The sequence below is a fragment of the Colius striatus genome, chromosome 3 (genome assembly GCF_028858725.1).
Source record: "Colius striatus isolate bColStr4 chromosome 3, bColStr4.1.hap1, whole genome shotgun sequence".
Lineage (NCBI taxonomy): Eukaryota > Metazoa > Chordata > Aves > Coliiformes > Coliidae > Colius > Colius striatus.
This window is the reverse complement of record NC_084761.1, coordinates 40,629,280-40,657,166: the sequence shown is the minus strand read 5'-3', so window position 1 is coordinate 40,657,166 and position 27,887 is coordinate 40,629,280. Positions and strand designations below refer to the sequence as shown.

At 42.4% G+C, this 27,887-nt stretch overlaps 1 protein-coding gene across 8 annotated transcripts in view; it reads left to right on the top strand.

Moving 5' to 3' along the window:
- The window catches only part of EPHA5 (EPH receptor A5), a 208,292-nt gene that overhangs the window by 137,851 nt on the left and 42,554 nt on the right, over positions 1 to 27,887 (top strand). For 5 of the 8 annotated variants that reach the window (XM_061994327.1, XM_061994326.1, XM_061994325.1 and 2 more), the window contains 3 exons: positions 15,346 to 15,470; positions 18,194 to 18,353; positions 22,248 to 22,353. In XM_061994327.1, the coding sequence (XP_061850311.1) occupies positions 15,346 to 15,470; positions 18,194 to 18,353; positions 22,248 to 22,353 (391 nt within the window). The remainder of the gene's footprint in view (positions 1 to 15,345; positions 15,471 to 18,193; positions 18,354 to 22,247; positions 22,354 to 27,887) is intronic. The other 3 variants (XM_061994328.1, XM_061994323.1, XM_061994330.1) reach the window with 1 other exon arrangement.

The following is a 27,887-nucleotide window of genomic DNA, read 5'->3' as shown; positions in this document are numbered from 1 at the left end:
GAGGCCTCACCAGGGCAGAGTAGAGGGGGAGTAGAACCTCCCTTGACCTGCTGGTCACACTCATCTTGATGCATCCCAGGATGCCATTGGCCTTCTTGGCCACGAGGGCACATTGCTGACTCATATTTAGTTTATTATCAATCAGGACTCCCAGGTCTCTCTCTGCAGAGCTGCTCTTCAGCAGTTCAACACCCAGCCTGTACTGGTGCATGGGATTGTTCCTGCCCAGATGCAGGACTCTGAGGTTGAACCTCATGAGTTTCTTCTCTGTCCAACTCTCAAGCCAGTCAGGATCCTGCTGGATGGCAGCACAGTCTTCTGGGGAATCAGCCAGTCCTCCCATTTTGCTGTCAGCAGCCAAGTCTGTCCCCTCATCCAGGTCCTTGATGAAGATGCTGAACAAGACTGGCCCCAGAACCGATCCCTGTGGAACTCCACTGGCCACAGGCCTCCAACTCGACTCTGTGCCATTGATCACCACCCTCTGGGCTGTCATTCAGCCAGCTCTCAATCCACCTCACTGTCCACTCATCCAATCCATACTGCCTGAGCTTTCTGATGATGGTTTTCTTAGAAGAGAGTCTGAATTTGCTTCCTGCATGAAAGTAAGGCCTCTCCAGGGTGGGAAAGTCAAGAGCCAGCTGCATTTATCCCATTCAAAACACTGATGTTCATCCCCAGCTTTGTGTTGCTCAGTCGTGATCTCTGCAGTTTCACCTCAGCAAAACAGTTTCACATAGTGCTCATCTTAAAGCACACAGCAAGTGCTTCTGCTTGTAAACCAGTTGGAGAGAGTTACTAAGTTATGAAAATAAGCCTTTAATTCAAATTTCCCTGTATTTTTCCTTTTCATCACTCACGTAGGGTTTTTGTTCCATGTTTGAGCTCAATGTGGTCTTTGTTGCCAAGTTGCTTCTGATTTAAATAGAAGACGGCTGCCAGGAGTAATGCTTGCAGGTATTCCTTCTTTTCTTTATTTGCTTTACAGCAGTGCCCGCAGGCCAAAGCAAAGATTGTGCTGGCAGCATCTGAATAGTTACATCCTGCTCCTGAAGTCAAAATAGATAAAGGAATTATCATATCTTTATTGCACGGAGAACAGCAGGGAAGATGAAGAGACTTGCCCATGGTCATGCTATGAGTCTCTGGCAGAGACAGAAAGTAAAGTATTATTTCCTCTGGTCTGATGCTTTTATCCCAGTGCCATCCTTTTGTGCAACTAGCGACTTTCAACAATTTGGATTTTGCCTTAATGTCTCCTGGCACAAATGTGCAGGCTGGTAAATGGCACGAAATGTATGTCTCCCAGATCTCTGCTTTTCAACATCCTTTTCATTTTTATCACTCACTTTACGATGCCCAGCTGCTTTTGTAAAGCTGTGTGTCTGGAAGGATCTCAGGATGTGCTCATCTAACCTGCTTTAAAACCTCCAAAGATACAGATGCCACAGGTTCACTTGGTGATTTTCCCCACTGCTTCATTATTTTTGTCCTTAAAAAGCTGTTTCTAAATTTAATTCTGTGCTTATCTTGCTCGAGAGACAGCAGCCTTTTACTTATCTGGAGACTCATGTTCCCTTTCATTCTCTTTTTTTTTTCCCAGGCCTGAACAGCTCTGCCTCTTTCAGTCTCTGTTCATAGCTTTCTCAACTTGCACTTGTTCTCCAATTCCCTCTTGTATTCCTTCAAAATGCACTGTGTTTTTCCCAACATTTGAAATGAGGCACAGTACGGAGCCACCAGCTCCCTCAAGCACTTTCCTTTTCTCTCCAAGGACCTGATGAATGAACTTCTCTACCTTCTGGGAAGCCCTGGATCGAAGCTGCAGCTCTTCTTCCTCTTTCCAAAGGGACATTTCATGTCCCTATGTTTTATACTGCAAAGGCTGCCCCTTGGGAAGCTGAAGGAACCCAAAATTCCCCTTGGTAATATCAAGAGATGTTTTCCCAAGCACCTGTAGTGCACTTTGATCTGTGCAGAATTTGCTAGTTATCTTCATTTCAGTGCTTGGAAGCTGAGATTTTAGGGCAGACAGTATCCATGATCACACTAAAGTGCCAAAAAGCTGGGCAGGATGTCTGGGTTGTCAGCAAGGATAATATCTATTAGATTTTGTCTCCATTTTTCTGCCATTTCCCTTAAAAGCAGTGATAGCCTGGGCAGCATTTGCTCTGATATAGAAAAGCGACTGTCAGTCTGAAACCAAGAAGAGGATGGGAATAGGTTTATAGATCACAAGTATATATAACCACAGGTGTATAAACCTTATCATTTCAGCTCTAGCTGCTTTGAGGTTTTACTTTTCTAGATTGTTGTAATATAATGTGTGTGATTTTTTTTTTAAGAAGAAGAAGAATTTTATTTCAAGCCTTCTGGTCTTCATTAGGGAACTATGGCCAGCTCAGGGACCTGTCAAAGATGATGGGCACATGCTTTTCTCCCACTGATGAATCAGATGTGAGAAAAGAGTGGTGGTAGTAGGAGGGGACAAATATCCTGGGAAATTCAAAACTAGCTACCACAGGAGTTAAGGAATTTGCCCATTCTTCACTCTGGCATGCTGCACCTCTTCAGTAGCTCTTCCTCAAGTAGAAACACAAGGAATTTATGTGGCTGCCTCTGATTTCACTGGAGTATTTAGTAATTTGGCTTTAATATTAGAATTCATCAGCAAGACGGATTGGTGTATCATACAGAGTGGCAGGCTTGGCAGAGAAGGAAATTTCCCACGCAGTTTAAAAAAGATCTGTGAGTTTACTCAGTTCAGAGTTTGATAGCTGCTCAAAGAAGGATGCAGCAAGTCTTGTGTGAAGAAAGGAGCCATTCTAGGACTTAAGAAGATGAGGTATAGTAGGGAGCAGGAACACGCACATTTTATGTCTTTCATGCAGTAGCTATGGGGTTTTTTTGTTTGTTTGTTTTTGTTGGTATGTGGGTTTTAAAAGGAAGCTTTTGCTTAAATGCAAATAAGATATTAGGTTACAATGATAGCAGAGGCACTGGTAAGTGTGCTGGAAGCTAACCTGATAAATGCACTCAATAACGAGGATTCTACTGCAAAATGCTGAGCCCTGTGGCTATGATCCATCAAAATGCTGACAGCAGTGGTAGTACTCATGCGCTTAAAGTTAAGCATTTTGCCAAAGTGCGTCGACGGATCAGAGGTAAAATCCTTACCTCTTTGATAGGAGTGAATTTATAATAGCAGTTTTGTGAGTCAATGGTATTTATTCTTAGGTTTCACAACTAAACCACTAATGGAATATAGGGAAATTAAACCTCTTCTGTGGCATGAAGGAATCTGGCTCTGGTCTTAACCGCAAAGTGTTCCCCAGCTTTGAGAAAAATTTAGTATCTTGATTTCCAAGGGCCCTAGAAAAAAGCAGTATCAGTTTTTGCAATTCTGTTTGGATCTGCACCCTATAGGAAGATATTCCTTCACACCTCTCTTCCCTACTCCAACAACCCTTTGTCTCAAGTACACCTCAGCCTCTAGTACAAGCACCTGTTGATGGACAGCAGAGCACCTTTTTCCCTGGGCCCAGGCAAACAGTGACAACCTAATGTCTCCCTGTCCCTTCCTGGGATTAGGATAAATTACAGCTCAACAGGAACAATCTGTGCAGGACTCAGGGCTTGATGCTGCAGTAAGTACAAATGTGTGTATGCTAAGCCTGGCAATTGGAAAGAAGTTCCCCAAACAGTGAATTATGGCTATGACCAGTCTTGCTGGGCCAGTTGCAAGGTTTTGTTTGTTTGTTTGTTTAAACAATCTGTATCTTTATGAAGGAGATTTTTCACCATAGTGACTGTGACTCTGGCTTTGAAGTCCCTGCAAAATACAGGTGAGTGTTGGCAAGCATTCAGATTTCAAAGGCAAAAAATTACCTCAGCTGACGTTAGAGAGCATGGTGCCTTTTATAGCCTTTGTTATATAGATAGTCCTTAAAATTCTCATACACCATTTTTCCTGATAAGATGTTAAATGTGTTTGGGAGGTGAGGAAGCTAGAGGTAATACTTCCTCTCTCTCAAGATGAGTGTGCTCAGTAGTCTACAGTTGTCTATGATGAGTCTTCTCAGAAGTCATAAAGGAAACAAAAATAACAGAGTATAGAGGATTTCTCAAAACTGGAGCGCCAGGACATTTCTGATTTCTCTACATCCCAACAGTGGGCATTTCCAGTGGTGACTCTGGCTGTTGCCTGACTCACGCTATCTGGAGATAAACTACCACTATTGCCATTATTCTCATTTACAACTTTTTAGATTGCTGGGGAGGGGTGTTTCTTATCACCTACAATTTTCTTTTGTGGTATCTGGTCATGTTTTCCTAAAGCCCCGTGCCTGCAAGTCGTGTGAATCTGCAGGCAACTTCTGCTCTTTAAGAGGACAAGACTTGCATTTGTGATTGCCAGGAACCCAAATTCATGTCTGGGCACCTCTGTACACAGAAGTCAATAGCAAGAATCCAGTTTAATTTTTGAAAGTTTTGCCCAGCATTCTGTGGTGTTTGGATATATGATAGAGTCCATTAAATATTCTGTCTCTGGTGTACATGGGGTGATGCACACATCAAGAGTAACAAAATAGTTTTGTGCTGAAGGCTCTATAGGTTAGTGCCCAGATTTTTTGGAGTCTTTAGGCTCTGGCAGTAGTCCTGTCGCAGTTGCTACAAATGATAGTTGTGTCACAGGATAACTTAATTATGTTACATGTTTTAAAAGCTGTTTGACAAAGCCAGGGATTTTTTTAAAAAACATTTGCACAATCAGCTACAGGGTATATAGAAAGGAGTGCCAGAGGTGAGATGTTGGTATACCTGCCTGGCTTGCCTCCACAAAGGTGGATGCTTCAGTGAGTCTTAGTGTTTTGTGTATGACACAGCTTGCATTGATTGCATCCACTGTCCTTTGAGGAATATATGTTGAACCCTGTTCTCTTACTGTTAACACCATATTTTGCTTAAAAGACTGCATGCAAATGTTTTAAAGCTATGCATCTTGTTGTTTCCATAACTTCTGCACCAACTATCAGTAATCACTCTTAATAATGAAGTATATTTTATAGATATGTTTTTATAACACAAGTTAATGAGGATGGGAGTGGGGATTTTGTATATGCAGGAAGATTGCTCTCTTGCTATTTGTTTTTGGGTTTTTTTGAATAGTTTTCTAGGGGTAGCTAGATATCATGAAGTGTTCACCAAATGATTTGTGTCAAGAAGCAATAGGTCCTTAGTTGGTGGGTCAGCTGATGTTAGCTAGCTGCTGTTAAACAGAAGATATTTTGTTTCCCTTGCTTTTTTCCTGTGCTGTCTCTCTCCTTTCAGCCTCCTCCAGGAGATGCTCTGAGACAAGTTGGCCTTGAATTAGGTGAATTTAGGGTGCATGAACCTTTCCTTTCCCCATGTTACAGTAATGCGGCAGAATTACAGCAAGAACAGGGTTTTGGGGTACAGTATGTCTGGAAGCCTTAGATCACACTGGTGCATTGCAGTCTCAGTCTCAACCAGACATATCTTCTGTTACACAGATTAGAAGTTAGGAGACTACACAGATTAGAACGTAGAAGATTAGAAATCCTGTTATACTGCTATTACACAGATTAGAAGTAAGAGCTTAACTGTTATCCCTATGCTAATGGAAATTGCATGCAAGATCACTTCTCTTATCTCTCTAAATGTGAGTAGAAATTGAAGCTTTTTTCTGCTTTGTGTCTTCTAACCATGAGCACTTCTATAGTGGGGCTGCTAGTAAAAGCATCATCAGGTTAGTAACGTCTACAAAACTACAACACACATCCTGCTCTCTTTGTGTTTAACAAGGATACTTCTCTAGTGTCTTAGGTCCAAGTGTTACAAATCTGGAGAGAAATTATCAGAGAAAAGCATTGTCGAAGAACAAACAGGCTCTCCAAGAGAATTGGGCAACAATTTGAGTTTCACCTTGTGTTGTGGTTTTGCCTAGCCAGCAATGAAGCACCATGACAGTCTCTTACTCCCATCCACCTCCACTCTCCTTAGGACAGTGGAGGCCTCAGCAAGATGGGAGGAAAAAAAAAGATAATGGAGGGCCTTGTGGATTGAGACAAGGGCAGGGAGGGCTCACTGCCAATTAACAGTTCCAGGCAAAACAGACTCCACTACTTGACTTAGAGGTCTTAATAGGAAAGTTTATTCTACTGCCTACAAGAAACAGAACAGACAAAAAGCAAAAACAGGGGAGGATGATGAGAGAAATACAACCAGCACTATAAGATCTCCCTCCCCCATCCCTCCTTTAGTCCCAGGCCCAGCTCACTGCTCCAGATATCTCTACTTCCTCCCCCCTCAACGGCTCAGGGGGAGTACAAAGTACAAACAAATCTCTGCTTCTCCATGCAGATGAGTCTCTGCTCCAGCACACCTCCTCCTCTCTTTCCTTGCTGACCTCAGGTCCTCATGGTCGCTTCTCTCTCTCTCTCAACGCCTTGCACCACCAGCCGAAAAAGAACAAGAAGAGCCCTCCTCTTTCGACTTTTAAGAAGTGATCATGGAGGTACCTAATTGGCTTAGTCCCAGAAGGGGGTCTGACTCAGAGCTAGGGAGAGTTTCAAGCAATTTCTACAGGAGCCATCTTTACAGCCCCTTCCCTATTGCCAGAAACGGCTCCATGTCAAACCATAACACTTTGCACAAAGCCAACCCTATGTCTGACTGGGAAGGAGCAAGGTCTGGGCAGCATTGACTGTGACTAGCTTGGGCTTCAAGTCATGTTGTACTGTCAAGCTCAGGGAGCAGCATATAATCTTTCAGGGACTTGAGTGGAAACCAGCTGAAACATTGCCTTTCTTCATGTGAGATAAATCTGTTTGCATCAGTTAGCCCTGGACTCATGTTACAAGAGTGGGGCCCTGCCTTCTGTTGGGGCCTCTGAGTTGCTTGAATCAGGTTCCTCTCTCTTGTGTGCCATCTTTTGTTTCAAGGTGCACATCAAGATGTCTCAGGTTTCGGTGGCATTTGAAATGGAGATGGATAGCAGAGACTAAATTAGTCTGAGACCTGCGTTTACCTCAGGTGTTTGCCTTGGGAGGTGGAAGATGTAAAGTATATATTCATCACCAAGGAAATTTGGAGATCGTGTTCTCATTTTGCTATTTGATGTGTGAAAAAGATAAGACCAACATGAAGTCCCCATCTACTCGAGATACCTTAAAAAATCAGTCAAAAGAAGATGGTGTGAGCTGAGTTTTTGGATTGGTCTTGTATTTGGTAAGATGTTTGGATTTAATCCTGGGACTAATTTACCCCCTTGCAAGGCCTGTGCATCATTGAAATCCCATGTATCCCATCTCAGATAGAGATAAAAGTCATTTAATGCTACAGAGTCAAAAGACCTTTAATTCCCTGGACTCCATTTTCAGAAGCACTTAGAATCACCTGCAAGTTCAAGTCCAGCTTGTTTGCCTAACTAGCCAGACATGGTTTGCATTGCATATGTCATCAGGGTACAAGAGTTTTGAAACTCACTATGAGGCAAACCGGGGTACACTTTTGCAGCTTGAAAATCAACTTAGGAATTAAACGCTAAGGTGTATTATCTGCATTAAAAGTACCTTTAGGGGAGCCATTGGGTGTTGGGCTTTTCTAAAATTATATAAAAGTATATAATTAATATACAGAAATGCAAAGAGATATAACAATGAAGTCTCTGATTTTTTTTTTTTATTTCCTTCTCAAAGCAGTGTTTCTGTTTTAACTAATACATGTATCATGTTTAAAATGAATCTCCTGCTTGAAGCCTCCTGCAGTTTCACATGCCTTTGGTGTGACTCTGTCAATCAGGCAGGTCTTGCTCCAAATTCTGGAGTCACCAAAGGCCTGAGAAAAAAAATTAATAATTATTTAATTGGAAACTGAGTGAAAAAATGCAGTGTGCCTGGCTTTTGAAGTGGAACCAGAATTACTTTTCTTAACTCTTCCAATACAGATTTCATTTTCTTCAATTAAACCTGGTTTTATAAGTGCATTATTGATAGGATAACTATTTGGTTAAATGTTGTGATGATGCAAGTGATGCTTCTGCAAGGATGTAAAAAAGCAAAGAATGCATGTACAAACACACACACAGGCAACATAATTCAACCAGCAAGGCTGACTCAAAGCCACACTTCATTTGCAAGCTACTTCCTTATATATGCTGCTTCTGCCCATGTGATCACACAGGGCTCAATTGATTATTATTCAAACTAAGGAAGTATTCGACTGCTCCAAGTCATAGAATCATAGAATGGTAGGGTTGGAAGGGACCTTTAGAGATCATCTAGTCCAACCCCCCTGCAGAAGCAGGTCTACCTAGATCAGGTTGCATAGGAAAATGTCCAGGCAGATCTTGAAGACCTCCAAGGAAGGAGACTCCACAACCCCTCTGGGCAGCCTGTGCCACTGCTCTGTCACCCTCACAGTGAAATAGTTTTTCTTACATTTAAGTGGAACTATTTGTGTTCCAGCTTCATCCCATTACCCTTTGTCCTGTTGCTAGCTACAACAGAAAAAAAGGATGTCCCAACCTCCTGGCACCTACCCTTTAGATATTTATAAATGTTAATAAGATTCCCCATCAGTCTCTTCTTTTCTAGACTAAACAGCCCCACTTCCCGCAGCCTTTCCTTGTATGAAAGATGTTCCAGTCCCTTGATCATCTTGGTGGTCCTGCGCTGAACTCTCCAGCACTTCTCTGTCCCTCTTGAGCTGAGGAACCCAGAACTGGACACAGTACTCCAGATGAGGCCTCACCAGGGCAGAGTAGAGGGGAAGAAGAACCTCCCTTGACCTGCTGGACACACTCTTCTTGATGCATCCCAGGATGCCATTGGCCTTCTTGGCCACGAGGGCACATTGCTGACTCATATTTAGTTTATTATCAGTCAGGACTCCCAGGTCTCTCTCTCTGCAGAGCTGCTCTTCAGCAGGTCAATCCCCAGCCTGTACTGGTGCATGGGGTTGTTCCTGCCCAGATGCAGGACTCTGCACTTGCTCTTGTTGAACCTCATGAGGTTCCTCTCTGCCCAACTCTCAAGCTGGTCAGGATCCTGCTGGATGGCAGCACAGCCTTCTGGGGAATCAGCCAGTCCTCCCAGTTTGGTGTCAGCAGGCAGCTTGCTGAGGGTACACTCTGTCCCCTCATCCAGGTCATTGATGAAGATGTTGAACAAGACTGGCCCCAGAACTGATCCCTGTGGAACTCCACTGGCCACAGGCCTCCAACTCGACTCTGTGCCATTGATCAGCACCCTCTAGGCTCTGTCATTCAGCCAGCTCTCGATCCACCTCACTGTCCACTCATCTAAGCCACACTACTTCAGCTTTCTTGATGAGGATGTTATGGGAGACATTGTCAAAAGCCTTGCTGAAGTCAAGGTAGATGACATCCCCTGCTCTCCCCTCATCTAGCCAGCTGGTTAGAAGGCTATCAGGCTGGTCAAACAGGATTTCCCTTTGGTGAAGCCATGTTGACTCCCTCTGATAACCCATCTTTTCCATCGTATGTTTAGTGACAACATTGAAGATGAGTTGTTCCATTACCTTTCCAGGGATGGAGGTGAGGCTGATCAGCCTGTAGTTTCCTGGGTCATCCTTCCTGCCCTTTTTGAAGATAGGAGTGCCATTGGCCTTTCTCCAGTCCTCAGGCACCTCACCTGTCCTTAATTATTGTTCAACAATGTTGGAGAGCAGCTTGGCAATCATATCAGCCAGCTCCCTCTGCACTCTAGGATGCATCCCCTCAGGACCCATTGACTTATGAGCCTTAAGCTTGGCCAACAAGTCTTTAACCGCTTCCTCTTCCACCCAGGGCAACTCCTCTGCTGTCCAGGCCATCCTACTATCCTTGTTGGACTGGATTTCCCAAGGGCTGGCCTTCGTTGTAAAGACTGAAGTAAAGAAGACATCCAGTATTTTGGCCTTCTCTACATCCTCATCACCAGGGCACCCTCTGTGTTCATCAGTGGGCCCACATTCACTCACGTCTTCCTTCTGCTGCTGATGTACTTGAAAAATGCCTTACTACTGTCCTTCCCTGGCTAAATTTAATTCTAGCCTTCCTAGTTGCACCCCTGCATGCCCTGGCAATGTTCCTATACTCTTCCCAAGAAACCAGCCTCTGTTTCCACCTCTCATAGATGGCTGCTTTCTGCCTGAGTTGTCCCAGCAGATCCTTGCTCATCCATGGAGGCTTCCTACCTCCTTTTCCTCCTTTCTTGTTCATTGGGACACACTGATCCTGGGCTGGGAGGAAGTGGTGCTTGAAGATTGACCAGCTCTCATGGGCACTTCTGTCTTCTAGAATCATATCCCAAGAGATTCGTCCAAGTAGATCTTTGAAGAGGCCAAAGTCGGCTCGCCTGAAATCCAGGGTCATGGTCCCTGGATGGTTTTGTTTGGAAACAAATCCAGGGTTTGTTTCCTGCCTCTTCCACACAGGATCTTGAACTCTACCATCTCATGGTAGCTGCAGCCAAGGTTGCCTCCAACCTTCACATGCCCAACCAGGCCCTCCTTATTTATCAGTACTAGGTCCAAGCAGCGCACCCCTCCTTGTTGGTTCCTCGATCACCTGCGACAGGAAATTGTCGTCAACAATCTGTACAAACCTCCTGGACTGCGTGTGCTTGGCTGTGTGGCTATCCCAGCAAATAATCAGGGTGGTTGAGGTCCCCCATGAGGACCAGGGACTGTGATTGTGAGGCAGCTCTCAGCTGTTTGTAGAAGGTCTCACCCACTTCCTCCTCCTGATCAGGTGGTCTGTAGCAAACTCCTACAACAATATCACTTGCCTTTCCCTGCCCATTAATTTTTACCCATAAGCACTCTACCCGGGCACAATTCTGTACACATTAATTGCTCCCTCACATAGAGAGCAACTCCACACCTTGTCAGTCTGTCTTTCCTGAACAATATGTAGCCCACCATGGCTGTGCCCCAGTAATGGGAGCTGTCCCACCACATCATATTCATATCCACAGTTATATGATGGCAGGTGAAGGTATTGATTTACCACAAGCATCAATTTGACTTTTAAATCTTCTGGCATCAATTTAGACTGCAAAAGAAATGTGACTTCACATGGAAGGAGGAACCTCAAGGGAGGTGTTAGATCCCAAACTTTTGTACATACAGGAATGTCATCACAGTAAAAGAAACTGTGAATCCATGAAAAACACATGAAAATCCATAGTGTAGATGTCTATAAAAGATAATGTCTGTAGCTATAAGTATCTATGTCATAGATACCTGTAACAGCAGTCAGGAGAGATGATAGCAGCAGGATCTTTGATGCCATGGTTTTCTTTGGAAAGGGACCTGAAGCCCAGGTACCTGTAGAGCCAAAGGAAGGAAGGGTGCCAGCTCCTTTGCTGATGTAAATAAGCATATCCTTCTGAGCTACTCTAGGTCACTCCAAGTAAGGATCTAACCTAAAAGAAGCTAAAACTGGTTGAAGATCCTAGGCTTGGTGTTTCCACTGGGGATGAAGGGTGGGATTAGTTTGGGCGTTTTTATCAGAAGTGGAAAACTTCAGTGGCTGTGGAGCTAAAGATGAGACAGGGAGCCATTAGCTGTTGTTTCTGCCAGAGTGAAAAATACCGAGGCAAAAGTAATTGGACTGGAGAGATCATTAGATAGACCATGAGATGTAGAAACTAGATTATTTGTTTCATCTTGGTGCAGTGGTCATTCACCTGATAACATTAGTTTCCCTTAAAATATAATTAACATTTTATTCCACTAAGCATCATTGTATCTTGGATGTTAGTGGGTCACAGCACAATATGTTGTGAGTACTGGATTTGGAGCCTAGATGGCTAATTCAGTGCTAATGTAATTATCAAAGGTTGCAGAGGAAGAATGTCCTAAAAGGTCTGTTCTTCTTGAAATGATCTATCATTATTCAGATGTGATTAATGATGCATATTTTGCAGAAACTTTTTTTATTTGGTGTGTCGCCTTGGTCTTCTTAAGAAATGTTACAACAAAAAAAGGTAGAATCAGATTTCTGCGCTTCTGTTTGCTTCCTGATTAATTTTGGTCTCAGGAAAACAAAATGTACGTTAGCAATTTCACACCTTGTTACATCTTCTGTTTGCTTTCATCACACGCATGGCTGTTTCCACGAATAGCAGACATAAACATAAATGATGTAGTATCTCTCTTTGATTTTGAGCATCTTGCTGAGAGATTAATGTGTATGTGCAGATTATTTGGTAAGCAAGATGTGAACAATTCATGATATAGGTCCACCCTTTGTAGTGTCAAGGCCAGGATTTGAACAAGGCTTCTGCCTGCTTGCGTGAGGAACGTGGGAGATTACAGCTTTATATATCTTTGACTCTTAAGTGAATTTATTTTTTTTACATGTTGTACTCCAAATGGAAGTGCTCTGTGGCTTGACTTCTTTCTTGTTAAAAGGATGCTGCCGTTGCAGAAGCAGTGACCTTTGAAACGCAAGTCACAAGTAATCCTTTTATTTTCCTGAGATCATATAGCACAGTATCCAGTTGCAGGCTTTTAAGATGGAATGATTGCAGACTTTGTCTGCTTGCCTAGATTGGATTACATTTTGTTTGACAAAGAAAACTCTAAAATACTTATACCTTCCTTCCTTCAATTCAGATCATCGTAATCTCCATGCATTGAGGATGCAGAGCAGTTGCCATATCATCTCAGCACCGCTGGGATTTATTGAATTTACTTAATTGGCCTTTATCTCATGGTTACACATTAACGCTTCTTTTGAAGGAGATTCAAAAAGGATACAGTTACTCCTTTTTCTAATTTATTCTGAGATTTGGGTTACTCATTTTCTTATCTTGCTTCCTTTTCCTGGTAGAGCAGAGTATTCTGCAGAGCCATGATTGAAAGTGTTAGGGAGTTGCATGGCAAGAGATTTAACTAGCCAAGCTTTTTACACGTTGCTTTTGAAGAGGATGCTCTGGTTTAGGGGAGTTGGGGAGTATATGGGCACTCTCAGATGGCTGGTGGTGCATTTTGTGTTGCACTGTGCTATGCACATGAAAGAGAGCTAAACTGCTCTGAACCTCCCAGGAAAAGATTTTGCAGCAGAGTACAGGAACACCTGCATCGTTCTCTTGTTCTTAAAGCATTTTTGAGCTTTAGTCCTATAAATGCTTCAGGAACCCTCAATAAAGTGGATGAAAAGTCCATTATTTAGTCAGGTGACCTTAAAACTGAGAATTCCGTATTTTTTCCCTTCCTGAGAGGTGTTTGATACTGAGGAGGGCTGATGTATCCCCTTGTTCTCAAGTTTGCTTTTGCTAGTAGGAGTTTTAAAAGTTTTAATTCTCAGCTCTGACTTTCTCCATCTTGCCAAACCTCTCCTGTCAGCTCTCCAAGCCTGGGGTGAGTGTTGCAGGGATTTGGCGGCACTGGAAAACAGTCTTAGAGGGGCACAGGTCTCTTTTTCTGAGTACTTTGGTGTCTCCATCCCCTGTGTACAGCATTTGAGTGGTTCATGTTGAGAAGCAATTGGTATCATCTATTTAGCTAGGGTTGTAGAGGCCCCTGTTATTTGGCACCACCACCTCAGTGAGACTTGTTTTCTGATGCCTCTGAAAACCATGTAGCTCCCTTTGCATTAGAAGGGAAGTTCATCCTACTTTAATGGAGTTCATTACTTGTTATTTCTTCTCTGGGCTAATATATCTGACACAAATGCATGGAATGTGTATCTCACATGTACCAGGTTAGTAGTTTGAGTCTAGGTTGTCATTTGCCTTCATGTAGCCCAAAAAATTGTGGAGGACATCAGCTGACGGTAAGGGGACTTTTGTGGATGAAAAATTTTTGGTGATCACTGTATGGTCCCTAATAACGCGGTTATCATTCAACTCAAGGTGGTTTTTACTTGCTTGGTCGAGCAGTTGAGAGCACAGTGGTGGATGTATAGCTAAAAAGTGAGCGTTGGCTGTGAGAAGAACTGGTGCTGAAAAGATACTCAGAGGTGATAGCTTGCTTTAAAAGTGAAGGCTTGCTGCTATCCTTCAGTCCAGGCATAACTGTCTGTAGCTTTTCCCGTACTCCTTTTTCCTGAAGATCAGACCTGGCAAAATTATTTTGTTTATTGTCTTTATTTTACTTAATGAGTTGGGGTTGGGTTTTTTATTGTTATGATAATTAGCTGGTCCTGCTTAAAAGAAAAGTCTCTCTTTTGTAGTAGTAGTACCTTCAAATACATTTTTGGAAGCTAAAATGTGGTCTTCTGATACTACTCTTTGCACTAAGTTCCCCATATGGCCACAAGGGCCTTTGCCATGGTCTCTCCGACGCCCTTGTAAATCCATACTGGGAGCTGGCCAGTCCAAAGGGTGAGACAAAGGCCCTCAGCCAGGCTTGGGCTGTTTTTTCCACTGGAGAAGCTACTCTTGGCCCTGTGAGTTAGAGACTACAGTCCTATCTCCTTTTCACTATTATTTCCTAATCTCTGTCATGAAATACCTAGGGTGTTAGAGTTGCATTGCCCTTAGCAACTTATACTAGGGAGCTGGCAGGGATGGTAACAACCACAACTTGAAAAGTATCTGTATATACCAGGCTGAAAACAAAGGATCAAGCCTGTTTCTGATGCACATGTGGGCTGCAAAGGGCAGATAACCTTTCAGGACTGCATCTTAAAATAATAAGCAGCGCTGGTATAGCTGCTTTCATGCTGTGGCTTCTCCAAGCACGCTGCAAACTTCCAAACTATGATTACCATTCAAATCTTTACAATTGCCATTTGCAAGGAATTAGCATCACTGTGTGAACTGTAACACTCCAGTGATATTTATGGAGAGTGATTGAATTGTAAAGGTTGTAATGGCCTTGCTACCCTGATCCTTGGTTCTGGAAGGAAGGAGATGAAAGATAGCTAGGTTTTAACTACTACACAAGCCAAAAAATAAACCACTTAGTCTAAGGTCTTCCGAAAAATACATACTTACAAAGCAGATGAATGAAAGCAGTGTGTGACCATTCCATAATTCTGATAATGTAGCCCCCTGACACATTCAAAAAGGCAAGATGTAGGATTGGTGTGTTTGAAAAGTGCTTGAAAAGACAGGTTTGATGTATAAACTATTGATAGTAGTTCATGTTGTTGCTTTGACACTGCTCTGATCCTCAGCTGCCGGAAATCTGTGCGAGTTATTAACAATGGGTAGATACCAGCAAGGTGCAAACAGGCACAACTGATGAACAGTAGCTAAGGATCACCTTGCGTTTGAGGATGCGTGGACAAGTTGGACTTCAGCAGGGACAGACCATGTTACTAACCATGGATTTTGTCTGTTCTGTTCTTCTCCTGTCTTGCAGCACCTTCTCCAGTCAGTAGTGTGAAAAAAGGGAAGATAACTAAAAATAGCATCTCCCTTTCCTGGCAGGAGCCAGATCGACCCAACGGCATCATCCTGGAATATGAAATCAAATATTTTGAAAAGGTGTGATGGACTGATTGCTGATCATCCCAAGTACCTTCTCTTTTACTGTCCTTTTAGTTACAATTATTTGAGTCATGGAAGGGAGTAGAGCGATTTTATGCATAAATCAATGTCAGATTGATTTTGCAGTAAATGATTAGGAAGACTTGAAATGAAAGTGTTGTTTTCCATTAGTGTGCTACTTCACTTGAACAAATACATTAAATTTACGTGTCAGATACCTCTCCACCCTTATCACATTAAGAAAGATCCTGCTCATTTGTTAAAAATAGGAGGGGTTGGAGATTGAGCTTCTATCTCCTCCCGGAAACATCAGACTATCCCTTGCCATTGGTATTTCAATTTCTCATTTGATTTTGCATCCATATTGTAAGGAGAGGAGAAAGGTTTCACCAAGGCATTCCGCCTGCTCTGATTTGAAGACAGACATAGTGGCTTAAAAGCTTACTTGAGTTTTCCAGCTGTTGCTCTCTGTCTAATGGAAAACACTCTCTCTTCCTAAAAAACTTACCTCTCCTAGTCTTAATTCCAATTGGCAACATGTTCTCTTCCTGCAAAATTAATGCATTTTAAATCCAAACAGTAAGGAATATGTTTTGTCTAAATGGCATATTTTGAGCCATGTAGCTCTTTTGAGCCATCTTTGGACATTTTAGATTTCTAAAAATTGGGTTTGCAAGAGTTGACCGAGTAGCAGTTTCTTGCTTTAGTGGGGAATGTAAAGTGTTCTTTTTTCTTCTTTAACAACCAAGCTTTCTACATGAAAACAAGAGGAAAATAAAGAAATTGAGGTCACAATTCACTTTTGGGGAGGAATTGAATTTCTTTTTGAAGGAAGGTCTTCCAGTAGTTCAGTCTGTGACCCAGGTTGAAACCACTGAATGTAGATCAGGACTGAGTCATACTCCTCTTCTTTCACTGCTCGTGGGGGGGACCTGCTTAAGCAGCCTGAGCAAACAAGTGGAAGGATTTTGGAAATCTTGTGCATCAGGACAGAATTAACAGTATTTTTGCAAAGGAGGGATCTTGGGCAAGGGCACACCATCCACAAATGGCTTAAATAGGGATGATGATTTCTAAAACATTACAGCACAAAGAAGGAATCAGGATATGCTATTGCTGGAAATAATCCATTACTGTTTCTTTTATTAACTTGTTTAAATGGCTACTGTGGTGCATTGAATCCTTACTGTAGAGTAGCCTGGGAAGATTAGCCTCTAGAAACCTTGATAACAAGCAACAATTAAAGCAAGAAAATCCATATATTTATTCATTTTACCTAGTTTGTTTCCAAACAAACCACAGGGAGGTGGGGCTTAAAACTTTGTGATTCAGAACTAGTCTCAAATGGCTTCAGTAAATAGTTCTTTAAGTGCAAGTCCTTCACAGGGTGGTAGCTACAGCCAGTCCGAGTTTATGCTGTCTTGATTTATTTCTTTCATACTGATAGTGAAGCTTAATGTTTTCTGTAGGAAAGCTCAAGTACTTAAATGTTCCCAGAAGCCCACAGTGTATTAAAAGCCTAATTGGGCTGACATGCAAGCAAAATTGTGACCTAATATTTACTTAATGCTTTTTAACCAGTCATGGAATTAGATGTGGTATGTTATCCTCAATCTTTTTTGTTTATTGCTACTGTATTTTATATTTCAATTTTCAGCCCTTAATAAGAGAAAATTTGCAGTGTTCGTTTCCAAGGGATGAGAATGATCTATATTAAATGTTTTGCAAAATTGAGTTTTGTCAGATCTCATTCCTTTACGAGAAAATCTGTAATTCTACATTTGGGCATTCTTAGGGCCTTATCCAGGTGTATTACTGGTTATGGAAAGTTACCTGAGAGATAAATCAGTTTGAATCCTAAGAGCTATGCAGAAATCTTGATAGGGAATTACTAAGAGCTCCTGTTTACCTCATAATAATTTGGATCTGAGAGGATATCATGAATAAAAAGCAGTTTTCAAGTTTGTAGACCTTAATTTATGAGCTCTTGTCTAGATTATGTGTTTCAGTAAATAATTCTAAGAGTAATTACCAAGCATTTGAGTGAAATTTTAATCAGAGAACTGAAACTCTTTTACATTAGAAACTGATGTAAATGAAGATTTATTTCAGCAATTTCTCATCAAGTTCGTTACTTCAGAAGAACAACACAAAATTAGGTATTTTCATAGAGTTTTGAATTACTATTCCTTTCCCAAGCTCTAATTTGTGGTTCTAGAAATGTCAGCATAAAGTTATTCATTGTACAATACATTATTCTCTTTTAGGCCTAATTACGTTACTGGGAAGTTCTGGTATAAATTAAAATCCCTCTCTAAGACGATGGGTCTTCTTCCCTCTGCCCCGTGCCTTAGGATTGATCTTTGTAGCATGAACCTTTTCATTGCCCTAGGCCATGTAGCTCCCGAGTGATGGATAGATGCTCATACTGCAGATGCTGGTGTGGTCCCCATGTTGTTATTTTTGGGTGGAAAGCCCCTCTTTTTCATACCTCCTAGAGCCATTAATTATAAAGGGAAAATCAAATTTTGCATTTTGTACTGCAGAAAGAGCCTTCAGAAAGATGGGGGTTTGGGGAAGAGAGTCTCAAAAAACGCATATTTCAGCCATCCCTTGTAACATTGCTGTCGGGGTTGTTAAGGGTCTGTCTTCTCTGAGAGACATTATTTGTGTATATGAACTTTATGTTGTATTTTTGTGGGGGGGTGGCTTGGGAAAAGGACCAGGAGACGAGTTACACCATCATCAAATCTAAAGAGACGACGATTACGGCGGATGGCTTGAAACCAGACTCGGCGTACGTATTCCAAATCCGAGCCCGCACCGCAGCTGGCTACGGTGGCTTCAGTCGAAGATTTGAGTTTGAAACCAGCCCTATGTGTAAGTCCTTTTTGTTACCATCAGCCCGTACAGAACAGTTGCCAGTAATGAGTCAGGGGATCAGTACCTTTGCAGAGAGCTCCTCCTTGTCCTGGCCTCACCTCTTGACTTCAGAAACATCAGGCATGTCGTGACAGTCAACTGGACAGGCTAACACGTCTGTCCTTGTATTCATGTACTGAGGCAGGAGAGGAAGTCATGTGCTCTTCAGGCTCCAGAGATTCATATTGTTCCCTGCTTAGAAAAATTTTATGACAACTGATGCAAAACCCGACAGGGACTCCCCTCTTAATGGCTGTCTGCAGAGGATGCTGAGCTCTCTTAAATAACTTCATCTGGGGAAAAATCCCTGAAATGGTGCCTCTCTGTAAGGGGAAGAATTGAACCAATATTAACATCTTTTGGTGTAAGCTCCTGTCAAGTTGAAAGATGGTTTCTGTTGGCTGCCAATGCCACAGCCTTAAGGAAAGGAATTTGACTTGTGATCAGAAATGGGAAAAATGTGCACTGCAGGTGCAGGACTTTTGCTCAGCCTGTTACAAATTTGTGAGGCTTGATTTTTTTTTTTTTTTTTTTTTAATGAATCTAATTGTGTAGGTCTGGATTCTGGTACAGCTTCTGTGGCAGGGTGAGCTCCTGAGGCATGGAGAGGCTCAGCTGCTCTTTCCCCTGTGTTCAGGCACAGCTGTGAGGAGATTCTTTTTGTATCGATTACCAATTTTTTTCAGAGGTGTCAAAGATAATTTTCTCCCTCAGATAATATGTCCCATCTTTTTTGGTTTGTACAACTGTCATTTATTAAATTTTTATAACGTTTGCATGGAAGACAAATTTTGTGGTGGAAATATCTCTGTTCATTCCTGTGGGAAAGAGCCTATTTTCTGTAAGTTCACCTTGGAAATTTAAATTCATCAATACTTTGATTACTGTTAATTCAGTTCATTTAAAATTCATCATCTTTGAGGAGAGAATGCCAAATTGTCTTTTCAGTGCATGCCACCTTTGAGGCCATAATAGATTTTAAAGGAATCATTATACATGTGCAGATGTAACTGTGGGGCCAGTGATGGAACTAATATAGTGCAAATTGCATCACAATGCAAACATTAATGCAATAAGAATGCTCTATTTTATGTATTTCTTATTGTATTAACCATTATCATGCCCCATAAATAGCAACAAAATCACATTATGCCAAAAACTATTCTATATTATACTAAAGAAATTTTACTTGCAGTTGGAAAGTTTCTAATTTAAAGTTGTTTGCGTAATAGTGTTCCAGACTACTAATAAATAATACATGACATATATGCACATTTGATCCAGTACCATCAAAACTGGCAATAAAGCCCATTGTGTAAATATTTGTGTTAAGCAGGATTTTTTTGATTTATTGCTATCATGTAGCAGACCCCTTTAGTCATGTAGTCCCAGCTGCATCCCAATCTTGTTATCATTTTAGAAGGCAGAGGAGTAGGTACTTCCCTGATACTAAGAAGCTGCTGGTGTGGTCGAAGGAATACCTATGGCATAGTCCCCAGTCTGGGAGCTGGGAACCATTCTGTTGGACTTGAGGTCTGGCCGAAGCAAGTCTTAACCTTCTTCAGTTTAAAGGCTTGGTAGAACTGAAATAAAACATAGGCTTCTGGAACTTCCAAAATGCATCTGTCTTTGACACTTAAAGCCTTTTAAAAAGCAGTTGTTTTTTTTTTTTTTCCAAGGCCCTATATTAATGCTGACTGCTTTCCTGCACATCTCTGGGAATCTGAAAGCAAGTACAGATTGAAATCTCACTGCTGCACCAGAGTTCATCTCTGAACCTCTTGTTAGAGCCAAAGCAAATTATTTTGATTCAAGCAGAAATGAAAACTTTTCAGTGTCTGTTGTGAGAATCAGAAACAGCTTCCAAAATCATTTGGACTGAATGACGGGTTTTGTTTCCAGTTCACAAGGTTTCATTAAAGTTATATGTAAGGCACTTGGAGGGAATATGAAACAACAGCCTGAGAAATGCAGTGGGAGAAAAGCTGTAACCTGTTTTGGACTGTCCTCTTTTTCCAGATGTTAGTGGTTGATTATGTACTGCTGCCTGCATGTGCAATTCAGCAAAGAATTGTGATGCAGCCAGGGCTCCATTTTTCAGTGGAAGCTGTTACTGATTGTATCCACTTGCCACTGTCTTCCTTTCCAAATGCCACCAAGCTTGCCTAGCACTGATAAAACTAACCTTGCCAGAAGCTGTTCTTCAGCTGCATCGGTGAGCTAAGCCAGCTAGTCAGATTGGTGAGAGTGAGAACATGTCACCAAGTTGAGGAGGAGTAATGCAGTTTCTCCCCAGCTTTAAAGGGCAGCAAGGTCCTAGCTCAGCTTATGAGTTTGGGTGTTTTAGCTGCCATAGATCATGGCAGGATTGATCTAATTTTCCCATCCCTCGAGCTGTGTGAAAAACCACCAGTCATGGCTTAATGTTCTCCTTTAAATGTTTTACTTTTTAATTATTTTGTCAAGAAAGCAATAAAACATCATCTTAAGGAGCCTCCATAAATTTGTGAGGCTAATAAAATCTCTGGATGATAGCACAGGTTTGGAGCAGTTAATGTTAAATATTTAACGTCTCATGGCCAATCCTCCTGAAATCCTTTACATTGCTGTAGCTGGTGAGCAACAGAGCGCTCCTGGACATAGAGCTACGTCAAACCCATTGCAGATCGATGCTTAATGCCATACCCTTTTGTCTTTCTTCTCTTTTAGCAATTAATATGGAGCTATATTCAGTTATTTTATGTCTTCCGTAACGTTAATCCTGTGCTAAGGACCACTTTTTACTTCAATTGTTTAGTTAAAGGCTTCTTCAGTGTGCAATTGATTCCTGCTGCTCCCCAGAGTGGGTGAAGCTCCATCCGGAGCTGGCACAAGAGTAGGAGCTGTAGCAAGGTTTTTCCTCAGCAGCAGCACCTGTGCCAGGGAGTTAGTTTTGCCAGATTTGTACCTTGGGCTGGTTAAATATATACAGCTAAACAAGCTGACAGCAGAGAGGACAGAGTGAGGAGGCTTTGCTTTCTTCTTAGGGAACTCCACATACAAACCTGTGGGGAGAGACAGGCTCCTTGCCCTGCAATGCAAAGCAGATAAAGGAGACACAAGTGGTGTTAGCATTTCCATTTTACAGGCTGCAGGAGCTTGCTCACCTGCACTCACTTGATCTGTGGCAAAACCCAGTTTGCTCAGGATAGCTTTCCTGACCTTTCTGCTGGCATCTTTATCACAGGTCTCATTTCCTGCCTTTTGACAAGAAGGTTCTTTTCAAGGCATGAGTTGGGAGTGTTCTGCTTCCATTGGCCAATAAAAAGACCAACCAGTATCTGTGTCTAGCAAATTCCTGTTTTACAGAGGGCACGTTCTGGCCATGTGATAGAGATGCCACAAGGAGTTAGTTTCTAATTGTTTATAGATTCTTGAAGCAGAGGTAATACTGTTTATCTCGGACATCTTGTTTGTCTCCTAACCAGTAGCATTCCAGAAATGTTCTTTCTGCAAATGGAGATCTGTTAGGTTTTCATCTTTTATCTCTGTGATTTCTAATGCAGCTAACCCAGGAAGACAAACTTTAGTTTGCAAACTCAAAGACTGCCTTCTGCAACACTTCGGTTTCTGAATTCAGTGATGAGATGTGATTTTGTTGGGGTTTTGGCTTGGTTTTTGCATGTGTTTTTGGTTTCTTTCCACCCATTTCCTTTCCAAACTAGAAACAGACAGTAAAGGGGGGAAACAAACGGTAAAAGAAGAAACAGACTGGTAAGACTTGAAACCTCACTGGCAGCCTCACTAGAAAGACTCATGTGAGTGCTGACTGTCATTTTGACCTTAATCTCCATTTTCTGTTTCTCATCTCAGCAGTAGCTGCATCCAGTGACCAGAGCCAGATTCCTATAATTGTTGTGTCTGTAACAGTGGGAGTCATTCTGCTGGCCGTTGTTATTGGTTTCCTTCTCAGCGGAAGGTAAGAGAAGAAGCTGTGTATTTATACTCCTCCAACTTTTGTAATAACTTTTATCTGACTGGCTGATTAGCACGATTTAGGCAACAGCAGCATGTGAATGAAGCTGTTGAGCAGTAGCACTGGAAAACAGCACGAGAGTGGGCTGATTGATCTGTTTGGACAGGCACGAATAGCAAAGGCTCACTCACAGATGCAGCTCACTTCCCAATGATTTTCATCTCAGTATAGGCTGGTCCTGGTTATGCGGCTTGATTCTCACAGGAGTATTTTCACATTCCTTTAAAAATAAGCAGAACATGTTTTTACAGGTAAAATATCCTGAAGCCCATATGTTTGCACTTGCAATGCACTTTAGTCACAGAGAAAAGCTGACTTCAGGAAAACACACAAAAAAAGAGAAGAAAGCCATCTGAATGGACAAAACACCCTGTTTTGGTCAGGTCTGGATTTCATTTTTTCTGTGTAGGACACTAATATGTTCCTCACACGCTAGTAAATTATACAGAGAACTTCCCACATGGAGGGAGACACTCAGCCTCAAACCGTCAGGCGATCTCATTGACTTCTCATGTGCTTAAACATAGGCAAGTGATGAAAGCCTGGGTTATAGCATCTTTGAAAAGCCTAATGGAAGTTGATGGAACTTGTTGGTGAACAAGAGATTGTGGTATTGGGGGAAAATCTGGCTTGTATCAGCATTAGTTTGTACTGTACCACTAAATCTGTGTAGCAGCCAGCACACAGGCACCATTTTTAATACACTGCATGTGTATTAGTACATTTTTTTTTTTAATGACAGTAGTCAAAATGACAGCATCCTTCATACAGAGAAGCTTGAGGTGCATTGATGGATAAGGCTGAGTTTCTTTTCAGTGCGAAGTAAACATTTATGCATCTAGAGTACCAATCTGCCCACTATGCCTTTCATGATGCAGATCTGTCTTAAGCTCGGGTGTAGCAAGGTGGCTGAAAGTTACAGGATATTGTTAAGGGTTGAGAGTGCTTACAAGATACCCTCAGAGGAGCCGCACTGATACAGAACTTATTGGCTGAGAGTCTTATTTCCAAGAGGAGGCAGGGTATCGGTCTGCACACACAGTGCAGAGAAAGCCAGCCAGGCTGAGCAGGTCTGTCCCCAGGCATAAGGCATCCACGGAAGGACACAGTTGTTTCCTGTCTTAAGAGGTAAGTGTCCTGCCAGACTCATATCCAGTCAAGGTCAGAGACTGACAGTCTCTTCCAGCTCAGGCATTTGAGCTCCTGTTGTCTGCTTTGAGTGGCTTGTTGGGCTTAAAAACAGGAAAGTAAGTGTTCCTGTCTGCATGAGAAGCTTGCAGCAGCAGTGTGGGGAGGTGAATGGCTGCAGGACATTCACACCAAGGGCTATAGGAAAGCTGTAGCCAAAAAGATTTGGCTCTGAATGCTGTAGGTAGGGTTTCAAGTCTCTTCTTAAAGGCTGAACGTTTTGAGTCAAACTCATCCTCAAACAGAGCAGGGGGACGTGGACCTTAGACTCCCCCAGCCTGGATGCGCGTTTTGGTTGATGCAAACGGGAGGATGGGTGCATGTCTCTAGGCAAGCTGCAGGTGTAGCCTGACACCTCTGCAAGGAGGAGTCTGGGGGGGTAAGTTGCAGGTGGAGCAACATACATCCCTCTGTGACCATAAAGAATCACAAATGTGTGGCAACCAGTAGCCATTGTTCTTCCCACATTTGCTGGTGAGCGCTCGGGACCCCTTTGGGGAGGACATGCCCTTGTAGGTCTGCTTCTTGCTGCTGTCCTCTCTGGTTCAAGCAAGCAGTTGCAAAGCCTAAGCCATTTGTCAGCAGTTCTCGTTAGTTATGTCTTTCTGTCCCTTCCCCTAATGGGCTTTCTAGGATGTCCTTCCTCTTGGCATGTTTATAAAAGCCCTTGTCTCCTTTGATTAGAGTTTTATTGCCACATCTGTGACTGTCCTAATCCTCCTACCTTGTACTCACCCTTCTCTCTGTGGACCCCAGGGCAACTACAGGTTCCATGAAGCTTCTCTGTGGTGCCACACTGGATTTATGGGAAAGGGCAGGCACAGGGAGCTGGGCTCTTGGTCCATTTTTACCTTTTCAACCCTTCCCCTGAACTGGGATGAGCTTATCCCCCCAGCTGGAAGTGGTGAAGAAACCTTCAGAGCCAAAGTTTCGTCCATCGTTAAGAGAACTGGCTTCAAAACCACAGGACTTTGTGGCTGTTCTGAGTTTCTGTGAATTTTAAAGCCCATCTAGTGTGTTGAGTGACTCGTGAGAACAGAAAAATAAACCCCAGAAGCCCAGAGAGCTGACAACCAATTTGAAATTAAACAAAGCAAAACAAATAAAAAAAAAAAATCACTCTTTTTTGGAAGAAGCAGAGATGCTGCTGAAATGTGTCACTCATGTTGCTTTGCCATGGATATGATTTTGAGACAATTTTTGGAGTGTCCCCGCTCCCCTGCTGTGACACTGCAGGGACAATAAACACATTCCAAGTCATGGGATAATCCCTCTCTGAAGCTGTTAACCTGTTTTTGTTAGACTCTCTCTTCTGTCTTTGGAGTGATTATGTTGTTCCAGTGCTTGGTTTCAGGGAGTTGCATTTCCTTTCCTAAATCTTTCCTGTACTTACTTTTAGAGAAAGAGACATTTTGAATTCCAGGAGTTGCTCCATCTGGAATCACCACTGCTTTCCACGCCAAGCAAGTGATGCAAAGCCCAGGCTCTGTCTTTTCTGCAGATGTAGGAGAGCAGGTACTGCACAGCAGCAAAGCTGAGGAAGAAAAGCCCTCTTGCTCTGAAGCACCAAGGATATGTGCTAGCCAGCTCCTGAAAACAGGTTCCTCATTGCTGTCTCTGTGCTGCTTCCAGGCTCCTCAGGAGGCTCTGGACATGTCAGACTTAGGATATTCCTCCCTAGGATGATGCTACATGGCATCTGTTTGTGCCTGTTGTCCCAAGTGCTGGGCTGAACTGAGCAGGGGCTTGAGAACAGTCCTGCAGTGAGAAGGGGATGTTGATCTTCTCTCAGCACCTCAGAAAGTAGATTCCCAGTTGCAGGGCTCAGGAATTTTCTGAGCTTTAAAGGCTTTTTATTTTCTGCTGAGTCCCTGGAGGCAAACATTTCCACACCTCTTCCCCTATGTGGGGTTTGGTTTTTTTTTCTTTCAAGTATCTGCAGTTTTCTCACTTCTTTTGAACCAACAGCTTGGCATTTCCCATTGGCAGCTGGCCCTAAACCAAAGGTCAGCTGCACGGTAATCACGGTGGCATTTCCACATGCCAGCGTCCATCTGTGGAAATGCACTTTGGGTTTGAAGCTGGAGGTTCCTGGGAATTTGAAACTAAATGTGCTTTGCCCTAAACAATTCAGCTGCATTTCAGAGCTGATTTACTTGCAGATGTTCCAGAAAACTCTTACTGTAAATAATATGCATCCTCTGACCAAGGTCATAAATGCCAAGCAAATTAGCTGATCACTTTTTTAAAGTTATCTCGCTCTTTGCATCAAGGACACATTAATAATATAACAATCAGGATTACAAATCAAAGTGATTCCCTAAATCAGACTGTAGTTGTCTCAGCAGAAAAAAAAAAAAAGAGAAGTGGATTGAAAATCTATTATTAAACCAACTACAAGTGTTGAATTAAAAAACATGGAGTTGTTATTTTCTTTGTTTTGGTAGGATTATGTATTCTTCTCGAAAGTGCAGTGTTCTTTACTGATAGAGTGAGGCTGTAAATTTTGCTTTCCTAGCAATGCTTGAATTAGATGCTGCTTGACATCACTGTTCCTGACTGAAGACTGTATTCATCTAAAATCATTGTAGACTTTTGTTTCACAGTCTGTGTCAAACAATGCCAGACACAAATGCACTCGGTCTTGCAAGGTGTAAAAAAGATGCCATAGTCATCCTTGTGGCATCAGCCCCCTTCTTCTGCAAACTTATATGGGAAGCTGGGTTTGCGTTAGCCTAGGAAGGAGATCCACTGCTCTAGGGCAGTTCGCCTTCCTTTTTCCATCAAACCAAGCCCGATCTCCACAACTGAGGTGTCTTAGGGTGAGCATTAAGAGACTGCTGGTCCTAATGGTCCCTCTGGTCCCCCCAGCATTTGAACTTTGTTGCAGTGAGCAAAGGCATGAGCTTTTTACAAAGTAAAATGGGGATGCTATTAGGTCAATGCTGTGCATGTTTGCAAAAGCTGCTCAAAATAACAAGTGTACTATGCATCTGCATTTATAGCCAGCTACCCATTATGGATGACCTTTCCATCTCAACCGATCTTCCAAAGAACTGGAGGGAGCTTTTTATAGAACTTAGGTAAAAAAAACAGTTTTGAAGCAACAGAAAACTGCCCCTAGCCCTGTGTCATGCATATATAGAAAGTCTTTTTCTAGCTCTCAAAAGACAAAGCAAAGGCAAATCTTTCCACTTGGGTATTGGAAATTAGAGGCTTCTGCACCAGAGTATCCATCCTTGACCTTAGCTGATTTAGACTTTTAAATATCAGCCCCTGTGGTGGCAGAGGGCTACTTTCTGGACACAAATATGTGCATCTTGTTAAGAAATGACTTTCAAAGAGTAGAGAGGGTGAAAGGATTGTGGTGTATATCCCAGGTCCTAAGCAAACGTCTGCAACCTTCCCTCAATGTGGAAGGTCAAAACGGATGAATTTTTACATACACACCACCCCACACCCACCCCTGCCATCCTATTTTCCAAGATATGTCAGGACTTAAAATAGTTTTGCTTTTCCGTAGGAAATGGGAGACAGTTTGTAAATAATGTTTTTCATAGAGAGAATTTTTCCAGTGTGAGTCACAATTTTTGTTAATTGTGACTTTTTAAGGGATTTTTATCTCTACATGCTTGTCTGCTCTTCCTTCTTCCTACAGGACATTGTCTCCTGTGATTTATAGCCACTTTATGATGCTGCCTGCTGCCAAATGTTCCCCGCAGTTCACCTGACAAGAGGAAGGATTTTGTTGGAGAAGCTGTTGCTGTGCCAAGTCAAAATTCTCATCCACTGAGAGCAGGCAGGGTCTGGTCCAACTTCTGCTCAGGTCAAGGTTTTTCCTACCTCGGTCATATCAACAAAGTTTTTGCTCTTTGGCAGTATATTTTCCCAGAGAGGAGCATTAATTGAAACATAAGGAAAAACTATTTTACTGTGAGGGTGACGGAGCAGTGGAACAGGCTGCCCAGAGGGGTTGTGGAGCCTCCTGCTCTGGAGGTCTTCAAGACCCACCTGGACACGTTCCTGTGTGACCTGATCTAGGTGGACCTGCTTGTGCAGGGTCTTGGATTACATGATCTCTAAAGGTCCCTTCCAACCCCTATCATTCTATGATTCTATGATTAATGGCATTGTTATACAGGATCTCTTGGAAAAAAAAAGTGCTCTAGTGCACCCTTCTGCACAGGGTGATACGTTTCCAGGGCCGGTGTGGAAATCATTTCGTATTTCTAGCATCCTGCCTAGATCAGCTTGGCAAGTTTGCCTGCTCCAACACCTTTTAAAATTTT